The following is a 15871-nucleotide window of genomic DNA, read 5'->3' on the forward strand; positions in this document are numbered from 1 at the left end:
ATCACATGCTCTGGGGTTTTATCTCCTGACACCCCCTTACTCCCACCATTACTTTTGCTGCCTCTCTCTTGCCTCTTCTTTGTAAAGCACAGTGCTGTGACCCAAGATACCTTTTATGAAGCAAAGTAGAAGCCTGGAGAGCTAAAACATGAGTAGGGCACTTGCTTTGCATGTTGGCCAACCTGGCTTCAATCTCTAGCACCCATATGGTTTCCAGCATCACCAAACACAGCCCTAGAGTCCCCTGAGCAGTTCTGAGGTTGTCTGGGTAACCTCTGGCACATCAGAACTATGGTAGCATCCACCACACCACATCCTTGGGCCCTGGGTCATCACATTGAGCTACCAGCTCAGTAACTTAAAAATTGATGGGAGGGGGCCCTGGACCCTTGAAGAACTGCTTAAAAAACTATGAGTCCAGAGCACAGCTAGATAGGGGGTTTGCCTTATATTCATCCAATCCAGGTTTGATTCCCCAGCATCCCATATGGTCTCCTGAGCTTGCCAGGAGTGATTTCTTAGAACAGAGCCAGAAGTAAGTTCCTGAGTACTGCCAGGTGTGGCCCCTAAACAAACAAACAAAAATATGTGAGGTGGTGCCCTGTGTGATTGACATCAACTATGAATCCCAGGAACCTGGAGTTCTTGGCCAGCTCATCAGCAATTCTCATGGTCCCCTTTCCCAACTCTTCCCTTCCTCCCTTCCTGTCCAACACCACCCCCTTCTCCCCATTTGCTTTAGCTCCAGACTAGGCTTTGTGCTTCTCAGTGTCACTATCTTGGGCCTTTGTTCCTGGCTTTGCAGTAGAAAGGATTAAGGCAACCTCCCAGGTAGCCATGGACCAACAGTGATCCAAAGGACAGAAAACAGAGGACAAGGGGAGCATCTGTGTATACACACTGACTACTCCATGGTTCAGTCATCAGTCCCCACCCCTGTCTTCCTGTTCCCCAGGAAAAGATATCTTGGATGCAAGCAGAGATTGACACCCCAGGAATCCCTCTCCCAACCCCTGACTCAAGAGCCATTCAACATTTCTGCTCTTTGTCTTGCATTTGCCCAGCCCAGTTCCATTCTTCTATGAAAGAAAGTGGAGTCTTGGGTTTAATAAATGGAGGACAAAAAAACTAACTAGCTCTGTCACCCCCACAACCCACCCCCATACCAGACCTCAGTTTTCCAAAATTCCCAGAGGCCTCCCCTCCAATTTTTTTTTATTCATCATCAGAACTGCAACCCCGTTTCATTCCCAGACTCTTCAATCTGTCCACACTAGGGCTGCCAAGTGAATAGCAAAGAGAAGCCTCCATGCTGTACCATTATTTTTATTTATTAATTTGGGGGTCTTGGGGGGGTCATACATGAAGGTAATCAGAGCTTACTCCTGGCTCTGCACTCATGAAGATACTCAGAGCTTACCCCTGGCTCTGCACTCAAGAATCATTCTTGGTGGGGCTCAGGGGACCCTATAGTGATGACAGGGATTGAACCCAGGTGGACATGAACAAGGCGAGTGCCCTACCTGTTATTCTACCATTCTGCCCCCTAAGTATGTGGATTCTGACATGCACATGAGAAAATGTTTTGATCTTAAAATCTAGAGTGCTTGGAGCCATTGTCAAAGCACAGTGGGTAGGGTATTTCCTTTGCATGTAGCCAACCTAGGTTTGATCCCTAATATCCCACATGGTCTCTCAAGCCCCCCAGGAGTGGTCCCTAAGCACACAAATGGGTTTAAGCCCTGAGCATTGCTGGGTGTGCCCCTAAAGGAAAAATATAACAAAAGCAAACTAATACCCTAGAGCTCAGTCTTGTCTTCCTTAGAGCAGACTTTCCTGGGGTAATGAGTCACTGGGTCTGAGGTCATGAATACAGAGATCGAATCCTCAGGGAGAAGTGGGGGTAGCTAGAGTGAGAGAAGTCAAAGGGCATGACTAGGTCAAGGCTCACCCTCAGAATGCTGGCTCCTCTGGATTCCAGATCTGAGAAGGTTTCCTCTTGTCTGCTGTCCCCCATCCACAGTGATCTCCCCTTCCCTCCCTTCTTTGTCCTTCTGATTTGGACTTTCCCACCAGGTGTCTCTGCCTGAGTAATCCTATTGTGCCTCTCCCTGTACCCCAGGGATGTGAGGATGGCAACCCTGTCACTCTCTGAAAAGAGGAACATGCCCCAGGCCATCAGGCTTTTCTGCTACAGGTAACAAAAGGTGCCAGAGAACCATCCTCAGATGGACAAGAACCATACTTAGGACATACCCATGCTGAATCAGAGAAACTAGGGGAGCTGCGCCAAGTCCCGGATGTGCTGCCGGAAAGACACAGCCCAGCTCAGGGAGCCAGGTAGTGAGCAAATAAAAGGCTCAGAACTGCCAATGGGTGTATGATCATCTCCCTGAAATAATCTACACTCAATTCCTGAGGAAAAATTCACACCACCTCCATGTTGCTAAGTAACTAGCCCAAACAAGCTTGCTGCATCCAATTTCTCTGCAGGGCCCCAGGCAGTAGCCAGGGCAGCAAGCAGATAGGAAATAGAAAGGATGGTGCAAGTAGCCTCACGCTGCTCTACAGGCAAAGTTTGCAGAGGTAAGTGCAAAGATGTCTGTGTATCTGGGGAGACACAGTGACTCACGAGGTTTTGCCTAGTTTTTCATTGAAAGTTTTCCAGTGGCAGTGGAAGCAGAAGTGGATGCTTGGGGGCAGCCCAGGCTAAGTGCATTTTTTTTGCTCTGGCTCTGAACTTGTGACTCCTGGGCTCTTCAGTGCTTGTCTGCTGAGTGGAACAGGTCAGGGTTATTGGGAAGCAAAAACAAATGTAGCTGTATAAGCTTGAGAGAGGACAGACACTTAGAGAGACTGACAGATATCAGCTCTGCTATGACTATCCATGGCTTGAAGGAAATGAAAGGAAATACTTTTTTTTTTTTTTTTTGGTTTTTGTTTTGTTTTGTTTTTCCAGCGGTGCTCAGGAGTTACTCCTGGCTCTATGCTCAGAAATCACTCCTGGCAGGCTCGGGGGACCATATGGGATGCTGGGATTCGAACTACCATCCTTCAGCATGCAAAGCAAATGCCCCACCTCCATGCTATCTCTCCAGTCTGAAAATAAATCTTTGAGGCTTTTGCTTATGTGATCAGGAGCATCATCAGTAATGAAGCCTTTTATTGTGGGGGAGGCTGTACATGGATTTCTTAGGGTTCTGAGAAAAAGGGTAACTCCTAGCAACTTGGGGGCCCCTTTGGGGTGCAAGGGATTGAAGCTGTGTCAGATGCATGTAAGACCAATGCCCTATTCTTGCTCTGACCCAGCAATTAAGCCTTTTAAAGAATCCCTTGATTCTGTAGAGAGCCACCTTCAAGGCATCATGAAGTCCAGATTATTCCAGGAATAAGTGGGGTTAGAAATTAGGGAGGTGGGGATGACCTGTAATCATCTATTCTAAGTGGTAAGGGGAAGACGTGTATAGACAGTGAAAAGTGAAGTGGAAAGCTCTATTGCAGGCTTTAGGTAAGTCTCCCATTTCTCCTCTTCCACCCTCTCACCCTGCCTTTCTGTACACTCTACAGCACCTAGAGGACCCTGAGCCCTTCTCCCCTGATCATGGGACATGTGTCTGTCTTGTCTTTGCTGTTCAGTGCCTGGAACATGCCCAGTGACCTTCAGTGAATGACCTGATCAGAGAAGAAAAGATGCTTCTGCTCCAGAGAGTAAAGACACAGAGAAGGTGTGGGGCTCAGGGGATCACAGTCGTCCCCAGTGGACTCCAGTTTCTCCGAGGACATGGGCGAAGAAGCAGAGGCTGTGGCCTCTAAAGCAGAGTGTCAGTCTCTTGACTCCTGTGTCTACAGAAATCTGAAGCAGAAACCCACAGTCTTCCCGATAATGAAAATAGGGACTTAGTGGATACCATTGATGTTTGTAATCAGGGGTTATAATGTTTAATCAAACCTCTCCTGGGAGGTTCTCAAAGGGCCAGAGCTTTGAACGCTGCAGTCAAAGCTGGGAGAAAACTGAACCACACTGTGAGAGGTTTTGAAAAAGGCATCTGTGAGAGGACCCAGAAAAGGGTGAGAGCCCTGGATCACGTTCACAGTCTCACACAGATTCCTTCTGCCTCAGCTCCTGTCCTCTTTCTAATCTCTGGTCACCCAGGAACAAGTCTCCCCATGCTGGGCTGAGACCCCAGCCCAGCCCAGGAGGTACCAGGTACCCCTTGCAGACCAGCAGTTGGAGATGGAAAGGGACAGAACCCCAGAGTCCCTCCAAACCAGCTCAGTGTGAAGGAAGAAAAGGGAATGTTCCAGAAGCTCAGTACATGGTCCAGGATGCATTTAGGCAAAGAAAGAAGAAAACAAATGAATGCCAGAGGGAGCAAGATATGGAAAGAAATGGGGTGATTGGGGAGCACCTGTTCCCCCTCTTACTTGGCTAAATTCTTGCCATTGTTTATGCCCTGGCACCCTGCCCCCTCAGGAGATTTGAAAATGCAGGAATAAAGGATGTGTGGCACTGGGAAGGAACCTCTACTAGTAATCATCCTGTGTGGGAGGTGGCTGAGTGCCTCCTGTTCATGCATTTGTTCATTCATTAATTCAATCATTCATTCATAGGTTGACAGATCAGTCTCAAAATTGCAATGCCCACAGCTGGCACAGTTTGGGCCAAGGCTGCGGAATTGGTGCCTGGAACCCATCAGGGACAAAGTCTCAAACTTTGGTGTGAATTTCCAGGGCTTGTTATTTATTGTCCACTGATGGGGACTGTTGTTTCAGTTGTTTCAGATTCATGAGGAAGCAGACAGTAGTATTTTCTCACCGTGACCACAAACTCCTTCATTTCTACCTATAGGGAAGTCTGGATCACAGAGGAAGAACCCCTAGGAAAACATGAAGGATTTTTTTGTCTTTGTTTGTTTTGGTTTTGGGCCCACATCCATTGGCGCTCAGGGGTTACTCTTGTGTCTGTGCTTAGAAATCATTCCTGGCACAGTGGACCATATGGGATGCCGGTAATCAAACCCAGGTGAGTCCTGGGTCTGCTGTGTGCAAGGCAAATGCCCTACTTTTGTGCTATCTCTCCTGCCCCAAACATGAAGGTTTTTTTTTAAAGCAAGATGAGCTTCGCCTCTGTCCATGACCAGGGCCTGAAATCAGGCTCTGATGATTTCCCTCTGATTCCCTCCAAATCAGCCACCACCAGCAACTTAAAGGGACATGGACACCCCTGCTGCAGACACCCAGTTTTCACGGGTGACAGGAAGCCAGAGCCCCATCTCTAAATCCCCCAGGCACTTTTACTCTTCCAGGAACATCTACAAAGAGCCTTCCCACCTCCTGATAACATGTGCCTTTACTGTCATACTGTTGCTACCTGCCACCCCTAACAACACCTCCTTTCCTGCCTTAGAAATGTCCATTGTGTCTCTATTCATTTTATCTGGGTCATCGATAGATGGGGCCAAGTTGAGTGCCTCAGCAGCCACCAATTCTGGCAGAACTCAGCCTTACCACAGCCTGCTGAGAGGCTTGGGTCACTCAGATGCTGGCCACCAAGTGTGTACCTCCCATTCAGCCCTGACAGCATCCATGTTTAAAGAAACTGCTCAGTCAGGGCCAGAGAAATAGTACAGGGGTTAAGCCTTGTATGTAGCTGATCCCATTTTGATCCATCCCCGGCACTCCATGTGGTCCTCCAAGTTCTAGCAGGAGTGATCCCTGAGTACAGAGCCAGGAGTAAGTCCTTGGAAGAGCCAGGCCTAAAACAAACTAACTAGCTCAGGCAATAAGCCAAGTGTCTGGACACTGGGGTATCTTCATTTGTCTCCAATTTCTCAACTGAAACCTAGCAGATTACAGTCACTCCTGGGCACTACAGGTAAATATTACACAAGTAAGCACATGGGAAAAATCATGCCCACTTGTAACCAGGGCTGACTGTTAAAGAATGTGGACAAGGGCCTATGAGATACTTCAAAGGGCCAGAGCACATGCTTTGTAAGCAGAAGTCCTGGGTTCTCATATTCCAAGCACCACAGGCTCCTATAAGCACTGCATGGGAGGGGGGGGGCCCTTGAGCACCAGTGGTCATGGACCCCCAAAACAAACAAAATCACTGGAAGTATAGAGATGGGTGAGTGTGATGGGGGAGCTGCAGAAGGAGACTGGATCCCAGGGGTTATAGACAGATTCCTTCCCAAGAAGGTGCAATTTAAATGCAAGAATTCTCCTTAGGGGGCCAGAGAGATAGCACGGAGGTAGGGATTTTGCCTTGCATGCAGAAGGATATGGTTCGAATCCCGGCATCCCATGAGGTGCCCTGAGCCTGCCAGGAGCGATTTCTGAGAGTAGAGGCAGGAGTAACCCCTGAGAGCTTCAAGGTGTGACCCCCCCCTCAAAAAAATGGATTCTCCTCAGGAATTAGAAGGTGGCCCCAGGATGGAACAGGAGTGTCAGTGCCTCCAAGAAGCTCAGGGCCCAGAGACATAGTACCAGTGCCAAGGTATTGACCTTGGTTCCATCCCCAGCACCACATATAGTCCCCTGAACACTGCAAGGGATCACTTATGCATTCAAAGCTAGAAATGACCACTGAGCATTACTAAATGCAACCCCAATACTCTTTCCAAAAGGAAGCTCATCATTTACAGGAGGAGGAGGTGGCCTTGAAGAGAAGAGCTGCCAGGCTTAGGGCAGAGAGGCAGACACCTGCCTAGCAAACAGGGATAGGAATGGAGCGGTGAGGGTAATAGAGGCTACAACACCCAGACCAGCTTGGCTAGAACCTGGCAGCTCTAAAACATCTCTTGCTATGTGTGGCTTTGGACAAGTCACAAGCTTTCCCATCATTCAGTTGGCAGCATCACACCAGTCCTTCACTTGGTTGCTAAAAACGTTCTGTGCAAAGCAGCTGGAGTGGCGCCTGACGTGAATATGGACACCAAATAAGGCTTTGCTATGCTGGGTCCCTCCCCAGTTTTGCAAGAAGTTGAAGGCAGGAGATGGTGTCTTTGAATCCAAGAGGCTGTGCTGTGTGTGGATCAGGGCTGTCACTAGGGCAGAGCTGGATGGAGGCCCAGTGTCAGTCGCCCCAACACCTCACCCAACACCCAGGATCTCTCCAAGCCAGGGTAAGCCTTAAGAACCAGAGCAGCTGCTGCTGGAGAGTGCTGGGAGCTGGAAAGGACTCGAGTTGACAGCTGGTCCCTGCAGAGGGCTGATGGACCTCAGGGCCAGTGGGGAGCTCAACGCACCCCTTTCCAGATGGCTCCAGACCCCGCCTCCGCAGCCCTTCTGGAGGGCTCCTGCCAGCCTCACTGTCACTTGTTTGGACTGTGAACGCCTCAAGGACAGCAGGCATGTCCTCGCCACCTCGATCCAGTGACAACTGGCAAATTGGGGCTCAGGGCTGGTGAATAACTGGAGAAAGGAGGGTGGGCCGGATCTAGGGTGACCCTTAGGGAGGATTCCAACCCATCACTCACAGTCTTCCTGCTCCCTCTTAACCCCTTTTTGATAGAGGGGGACATTTTATACTTCCACTTGGGGAGCACAGCTGGGGTTCACAGCCTATGGGGTGTGGTCTTTCCAACCCTCTCCCACAGACCCTTTCTGCTGTGCTATACAGTGGGGGGGGGGGAAATCACATCAAAGGGGGCCTGGGGACCAGATAAAATCAATCATGTCTTCAGGGCATTTGGGGGCAACCCACATCAGCCTCTGGATGGTGGGTGAAGAATGTTGGGGAGGCATCAGGGTCCTTCATGTCCCCCTCCCCAATATTACCAGCTCTCCCCAGCTTTCACTCATGGTCTCCGGCTTCCAGGGAGCAGCAGTCACCTCCTCTCCCATTTTGGGGATGAATCTCTCCCATCCTGAACAATGCCACTGCTCTCTCCACACAACCCCAACCCGCCCTCTCTTCCCTCTCCTGCAAGCTTCCCATCCTGCAAGGGCCTTCACTGGTCTCCCATGCTTCACAAGAGGGGGGGGTCTCACACCTCCTCCCTCTGCCTGTTCAGTCTCCTCCACATTCCCCTCTAAGTGCCCTTTGCACCTAGAGCCCCCCAACCTCCTGCTCCTCCCAACCCCCCAATTCCATCCCACCCCATTCCCGCCCACACTCTCCCCTTGAGCGCCCTCATCCCTACTTCAGCCTCCCTCCATGAGCCCCCCAAAAAAACCTTCCTCTAGATGCCTCAGTGATGGGTGCGCCCCCTTCCCTTCCTTGCTTCCTCTTTGCCAGGCTCTGCCAGGCAAAGAACCGTCACGTATCACCCCGCCACCCCACCTCAGCTTGGCAGACCCTCCCTCCCAGCCCCGATAGTAGCCCCTGGAAGCATAGACAACTGGCCCCATCCCCACCCCTCACCCCTGCTCACCTGTTGGGCTGACCGGAGCACACCGGCCTTCTCGGGATCCGGCTCTCGCTCCCGCTGCAGCAGCCCCTTTTTGGGGTGCATGTGCCGACACAGGCAGGTGACCCCGCAGAGCGCGAGGATGCTGGTGGCCGTGCCCAGGGTGGCGCCCAGCGCGATCACTGGCACCGAGAGCACCATGGTGGCCGCTCCCCGCCGCCAGCTCCCGCACCCCGGGACCGGGAACCAGGCGCGCCCGCAGCTGTCAGCGAGCGGGCCCGCTGGAGCACGTCAGCACCCCCGCCCTTGGCGCCCCCTCCCCGTCCACGTCACGGCTTGCGCCCCGCCCCGCCGGGTCTGGCAGGTGGGGAGAAGCTGGGATAGTCTCGGGTCTTCACCCCGCTTTCCCCTCCCCTAGGGAATCCCGGGTCACACTGGGTTTTAGGAGGAGCATCCCAGCAGCAGGCTCCATCTGGGGAGGGTCTTTTGGCTCCTAGCCTGGACCCCCCTCCACCCTTGGCTGCCTCCTGAGTTCTGGGGACACACAGAGCTGAGGGGGTGGGGTGTCACCTAGCTTCAGAACCTGCCAGGTGTTTACCCCAGAAATGGCTATAGATATGGCTGGGGAAGGAATGGAGGCAAGTACCCTGGTTTGGATGGTGACCAAATGAATTCAGATTCTGTAGGAAGCCACCAGAGCTTGGCTCACAAGGAATTGGCGTTTATCTCCTAATTTTTTTTTTGGGGGGGGGTCCACACTCGCTGACCCTCAGGTTACTCCTGGCTATGTGCTCAGAAATCGCTCCTGGCTTGGAGGACACCCAGGAATAGAACCGCGGTCTGTCCTAGGTCAGCACATGCAAAGCAAATGCCCTACCACCTCTGCGGCTCCAGTATTTTCTAATTTCTTTTATGGGGTGGAAACATACCCTGTAGTACTCGGGATCACTCTTGGAGGACTTCTGAGACCAGATGGGTTGCCCAGGAACGAACCCACATTGTCCCTGGGGTTCAAGGCAAGTGTTCTACCCGATGTACTATATTTCTCTGGGCCTTTCTCTGAACTGCAGAAATTCTCACCGTTATTTACAGAAAAGGAAGAGGCCGCTCAGAGAGGGGCTGGTGCAGTGGCAACATCCTATCCCTCTGAACTCAAGCTCAAATTTGCAGAGTCCCTGCCCATGGGCAGCTTTCTGAGATAGGGTCCACTGGGGTTGCTTAGCAGAATAAAGACAGCAGGGGTGGGTGGGGGGGGGGCAGGACAGTTCACTCTTGGTGAAGAGAAATCAGGGAGTAGTTGGTTCTTTTGTTTCGGTTCTCTTCACTAAGTGATTTCTGACTGGGTGTCTTCTAGGCCTGCTGTCCACTGGGCTTGACTGGCCCTGAGGGAGTACCCCATGGCCAACATGTGGTGACAAATTGAGCAGGTCCCCTGCGTGTGACTCGCTTTTTACAGAAGGACTGGCTGGCTTTCATGAGGCAGGAAGCAGAAGTGGCTTCTTCTAAGGCTTCAGAAATTACAGAACGTCCATTCTTCAATTCTTTGGTCAAAGCCATCGCCCACCCCCTCTCTTTTATCCTTTCCCTGTAGAACATAAATAAAGATGGTTTCTGTGATGCAAAGCCTGATGCTATCTCTCACAGGCCTAAATGCCTACTTACAAGATTCTCCAGGGAGAAATCAAGAACCCCTACTTGGATTCAAAGCCCTTTGTGATATGATCCCCTCCAGGTCTCTTAGAGCTCCCTTTCCTCACTTGTCCTTATGTCCTTGAGCGAGAGCCAGCCATACATGAGAGCTCAAGACTCGTTCTGCAAAGGATCAAGCTTCAAATGCTTTGTCCTGCCATGGATGAACTTACAATGTGTAAGTGGCTAAGACAATGCTGATAGCCTAGAATTGCATTTGATCTATCAGGTCTATCAGGCTATCTTGTTTATTTGTTTGTTGGGGAGCTAAATCTGACAGTGTTCAGGGCTTACTCCTGGCTCTGTACTCAGAAATTACTCCTAGAGGATTCAGGGGGCCATATAGGATGCCGGGGATGGAACCTGGGCCCGTCACATGCAAGGCAAGCTTCCTACTGTTGTACTATCTGAGCAGCCCCTATAGGACTATCTTGCCTCTTCCACAAGTCTTTATTTTGTACCTTCTGTATGCCATGCACAATTTCTTACTGAGCTTGGTTTTCTGCCTACTGTTGTGCTCAAGTGTGGAAGTCCCCAGAAGTAACTTTATCATTCTCTGACAATATCGTTTGCTGGGGGGAGACTTTATCTTGCCTTCTGGTTCTGGGAATGCTAATGTTATGGGAATGGGGGAATAGGAGTTTAATTAATGCTTTCAGTCTAGATCTCTCATTCCCCATCTGCTCCCCTGAGGGATCCTCAGCACCCCTGGCAGAACTGGGTGGAGGGGAGGGGACAGAGAATATCTGGTTTGTATCAGACATTGTCTGGTACTGTGCAGATCAGATGCCCATCATATGATCTATTGCTACCTTGGTTACCTACCCAAATGTCAGCCAGCTGATGCAGGAAGAGCTTGAGGACATAGGATCCTGGCTAGGCATCAGGACCATGGACCATCTTTGCAATATCACATCCAAGAGGCTACTTTTGGGGTATTAGGTATCCAGGCAGAAGTCTTTAATGGCAACTAAGGAAAGGCACGAATGGCTCTTTGCAAAAGGAGATCAGCTGAGGTGGTCGGAGGATGAAACACACAAGTAATGGCACACAAGTAATGGCGCTCATCCAGACTGCTCAGTTTCTGGAAGACCTTGCAATTTTCGGAAGACCTCATAGGCTCCTCAGACTTGCAGTCAAATGTTACTGTTGTTACTCTGATCACTTTTTCCTTGTTGGGTATTCAGATGTTCTCAGCAATTATTTTCTATTCCAGGGTACTCACAAGCTTTTGATCTGGGGAAAAGGACCTGAAATGTGTAAGGTGCATGGTGCCGGCATATGGTACAAGACAGAGAGGAGGCAAAGAAACTGGCAGAATGACTGAAGGTGAAGAACAAACAATTTCAGAGATCACTAAGCAGAATCCTTTCATTTTACCATTAGGGAAACTGGGGCCCAAAGAGACTGGAGCTTGTCCAATGATAGAAAAGAATGTGTTAAAGCTAGAGCTTGGTCCAAGCAAAGGAAAGATTCAAGGTGATGGAGTTTGGCTTGATAAGACACTCAGGAAGGCTTCTTGGAGAAGGTGGACATTGGACCGAGATCCCCTGGAAAAAAGGTCAGCTCAGAGAAGAAAAGTATTGTAGGCTGAGGGACAGCCTGCAGAAGCTGGTGTGTGGGCCAAGCAGCTCTTTGGGAAGTGAAGATTGCAGGGAATGTTGAGCTTTTGTTGATGTCTCTGGCATCCATACTCTAGCTCCGTCAATTTCCAGCAACCCACCACTTCCTAAGGATTTATGATTTTTTTTTTTGCTATTGTTTTCAGTTATTTGGCCACAACTGATGATGCTCAGAGGTTACTTCTGGTTCTGAGCTCAGGAATCACTCCTGGCAATGCTCAGGAGAACATATGGGATGCAGAAGATCAAACCCAAGTAGGAGGTATGCAAAGCAAGTGCCCCTTACCTGTTGTACTATTGCTCTGACTTCTGCTTCACAGATTGGCTGTGGGGGCTGTTCTGAATCTTCAGAACTGAGTCTGCAGGGAGAGGCAGATCCAGGCTCCAGGGTATGTGACCCTCCAGGGTCTTTGAGATCTCTGCAGAACCCCTGGGTAGGGACATTTTCAAGTCACGTTAAGCATGAATAGTTGACTGTAACTTTACCTTGTCCTCTTTCTTTGCATCTTTTGTTCTCATAATTCAAAATAAAAATATTAAAAAAAAAGCATAAATAGTTGGATTAGTGTTTCACAAAGATCCCTTTGGCTGCAGCATTGAGAACAGGAGAGAAAGTCACCATGTGAGTAGACAGGCCTCCTTGGGGCTAGCAAGTTGGATGGATGGTTAGCAGAGGAATTGATGGCTAGATGGTGAATGTGTGGGTGGTGGGTGAACAGATGGGTGATGAGGATGATTGGATGGTGGATGCATGAATACAGGGTGGATGGATAATGGATAGTGCAGGGGTCTAAAACTCGCGGCCCACAGGCCGTTTGTGGCCCTCCACACAACATTTTGTGGCCCACGGCTGGCCTTCAAATATCGCAGTATTCACGATTATTCGCTTACCGAATAATCGCCATAAAAATCGCATTAGTAAGAAAAATCGCATTAAACATTCGCATACCCCAAGCAGTTCCGTTCGAGGTATGCAAATGTTTAATGCAATTTTTGAGATTTTTTTCTTACTAATGCGATATTTTATGGCGAATATTCGGTAAGCAAATAATTGCTAATACTTTGTGCCTAGTGCAGACGTCATTTCCGCTGCTCCTGCCTGCTGTCCCTTGCATTATTGGAGGCCTAAGGGAGAGAAGGGAGAGAAGTTTATTACAGAATTAGATTTTGTCATACCTTCATCATGACTTCATCAAAGCCTGCAGTGAAGAGAAATTTGCTCAGAGAAAGTTGCAGTGCGGGGCCGGGTGGTGGCGCCAAAGGTAAGGTGCCTGCCTTGCCTGCGCTAGCCTCGGACGGACCGCGGTTCGATCCCCCGGCGTCCCATATGGTCCCCCAAGCCAGGAGCGACTTCTGAGCGCATAGCCAGGAGTAACCCCTGAGCGTCACCGGGTGTGGCCCAAAAACCAAAAAAAAAAAAGAAAGTTGCAGTGCACAAGGAATACAACTTAAAATGCCATTAGTCAACTAAACATGCTGAGGAATGTGCAAAATATCAAGGAAATGAGAGAGCCAACCGGGTTGCCAGTCTTAAAACATGTCCAATGAGGCAACAAGATTTCTTCAAGAAAGCAACCAAAGAGAATGTTGCATCAGTCGAAGTTAGTTACATGATTAGTGAGATGATTGCTAAGGCAAGGAAACCATTCACAGAAGGAGAATTTGTTAAAAAATGCATGTTACAGGCTGCAAGTATTATCTGTCTGGAAGAGAAAGGTCAGTTTAGCAAAATCAGCCTTTCTGCCAACACTGTGGCAAAGTGCATTTCTGACATGTCAAGTGACATTTATCATCAACTGTGTGAGAAAGCCAAATGTTTTGATGCATACTCAGTTGCTCTTGATGAGAGCACAGATATAACAGACACTGCACAGCTCACAATTTATGTCTGTGGTGTTGATTGAAATTTTGAATTGACAGAGGAGCTGCTCACAATAATTCCAATGCATGGCCAGACCATCGCTAATGAGATATTTCGGCATCTGTGTGATGCCATTGAGAATGCAGGTTTGCCATGGAAGAGGTTTGTTGGAATAATAACCAATGGAGCGTCATCGATGACAGGGAGGAAAAATGGACTGGTGGCACTTGTTCAAAAAACTTTAAGAGGGGGTGTAGAGAAAGCCATTGCTCTTCACTGCATTATCCATCAGCAGGTCCTTTACAGTAAATGCCTGCCGTGTGACAATGTGATGTATGTTGTTGTGAAATGCATCAACCAAATCAGATCCAGGGACTTAAAGCACAGGAGGTTCCATGCTTTTTTAGAGGAAATGGAGTCAGAATATGGAGATGTGCTCTATTTCACCGAGGTACATTGGCTCAGCAGGGGAAATGTCCTGAAAAGACTTTTTGAGTTGAGAGAAGAAGTGAAAGCCTTCATGGAGAAGGATGGGAATGCTGTTTCTGAGTTGAGTGATCACAAAAGGCTCATGGACTTAGCTTTTCTTGTTGACATCACACATAAGCTAAAGGGACTAAACAAGATGCTACAAAGCCCTGGGCAGCTTATCAGTGCTGCCTATGACAACGTGAGAGTATTCTCCACAAAACTTGTGTTATGGAAATCTCAGCTCTCTCAGACAAACCTTTGCCATTTCTCAGCATGCAAGGAACTTGTGGATGCAAGCATACCATTCAGTGGTGAGAAATATGTTGATGCTGTTTTTAAGCTAGAGAAGGAATTTGATCATAGATTTGCAGACTTCAAAAAGCACAGAGCCACTTTCCAAATTTTTGTGGACCCCTTTTCCTTTGATGTGCAAGATGCCCCTCCTATGCTTCAAATGGGGCCCATTGACCTGCAATGCAACTCTGATCTCAAAGCCAAGTTCAGGGAGATTAGTGGAAAAGCAGACATGCATGGGCAATATTTGAGAGAATTGCCCCCCAGCTTCCCTGAGCTTTCCTGAATGTTCAAGCGCAGCCTGTGCCTTTTTGGGAGCACATATTTGTGTGAAAAGTTATTCTCCACATTGAACTTCAATAAGTCAAAGTACAGGTCTAGACTGAATGAGGATCATCTTCAAGCCATACTGAGGGTCTCAACTGCTTCCTCTCTAAAGCCAAATGTGGTTCAGAATTGTGAGAAGAAGCGCTGTCAAGTCTCTGGCAGCAAGGAATAGGCAAAAGATGCCATGTTCAGAAGAGCTGTTCATGATCTTCACTCAATGTTCTATTCATGTTCAGAAGAAATAGTTAAAACTGTTAATAATGACGTTTGAGGACTTTTTTTGTGAAATCCCTTATGTGGCCCTGCCTCACCCTGACTTTGCCTCCTGCGGCCCCCAGGTAAATTGAGTTTGAGACCCCTGGTCTAGTGGTACCCTAAGCCAGTGTTTTACACCCATTTTTCTAGTCAAAGCCCCTTCTGAGCTCACTCCTTCCTGCAGCTTTCCTGCCCAACAATTTGCCCAGGTCTGGCATCCTGGCTTTTGTTTGTGCAGTTTTCACCTGTAGCCCCTTGAAAATGTCCTGGAAGATCCTTCCGGGTTAAATAACTACTCTAGAAAAGCTACTCTAAGCTGCATCCGTGCTCATAGGAAGGGTCCCCAGTCCTACACAAGTGGAAGAAGCAGAGATCCTGGGCTCCTGGGCTCCTCAGGAGGGTGAGACATAAGCCAAAAAGCAGAGACTGTAGTGGTAGAGGAGATGAGGTAAGTCAGTCTAGGTGAGTTGTGAGAGCAGTTCAGGGGTCTCTGATGATGTTGAAGTTACAGTCTCTAGTAGAAAGAGATAGAGGGTGAGGTCCAGGGGTATATCAAAGATGGAGGTGCAATTCCAAGAGAAGAACCAATTGCAGAGTCACTTACTAGCTATTACCTACCATCTGCTGGGTGGATCATTTTCAAGCTCAGATTTATTTGCTCCTAATTTTATTTTAAGGTAAGATGAAGAACAGTGGTGTCCTTCTCAGAGCCTGGCTCTGCATGTCTGTCCCTCATCCTGGGAGCTGGCCTGATACCTTCTGTCTCTCTGAGAGCTTCTGAAACACACAACAATCTGATAATTGGCTTGAGGGTTCCTTCTCCCAAGTTATAGGAAGATAAGCCTCATGCAGAAATGTGAAACAACTTTGTGGGGGAAGGGGAAATGCATGAAATCCTAATGCAGTGAATAAAAGCAATTTCTAGGGATCAGAGAGATAGTATAGGGTTTAAGGCACTGAGCCAGTTCAAATTTCCAGTACTTCATGGTCCCCTGCGT

The 15871-nt window shown here is 48.9% G+C and overlaps 1 protein-coding gene across 1 annotated transcript in view; it reads right to left on the reverse strand.

Moving 5' to 3' along the window:
* Positions 1-8636, reverse strand: part of SYT13 (synaptotagmin 13) — a 39391-nt gene extending 30755 nt beyond the window's left edge. Inside the window, exon 1 of the mRNA XM_049779697.1 lies at positions 8379-8636. Coding sequence (XP_049635654.1) covers positions 8379-8555 — 177 coding nt within the window. The 5' untranslated portion in view covers positions 8556-8636. The remainder of the gene's footprint in view (positions 1-8378) is intronic.
* Positions 8637-15871: the final 7235 nt, after the last annotated feature.

The sequence above is a fragment of the Suncus etruscus genome, chromosome 9, assembly GCF_024139225.1.
Source record: "Suncus etruscus isolate mSunEtr1 chromosome 9, mSunEtr1.pri.cur, whole genome shotgun sequence".
Taxonomy (NCBI): Eukaryota; Metazoa; Chordata; class Mammalia; order Eulipotyphla; family Soricidae; genus Suncus; species Suncus etruscus.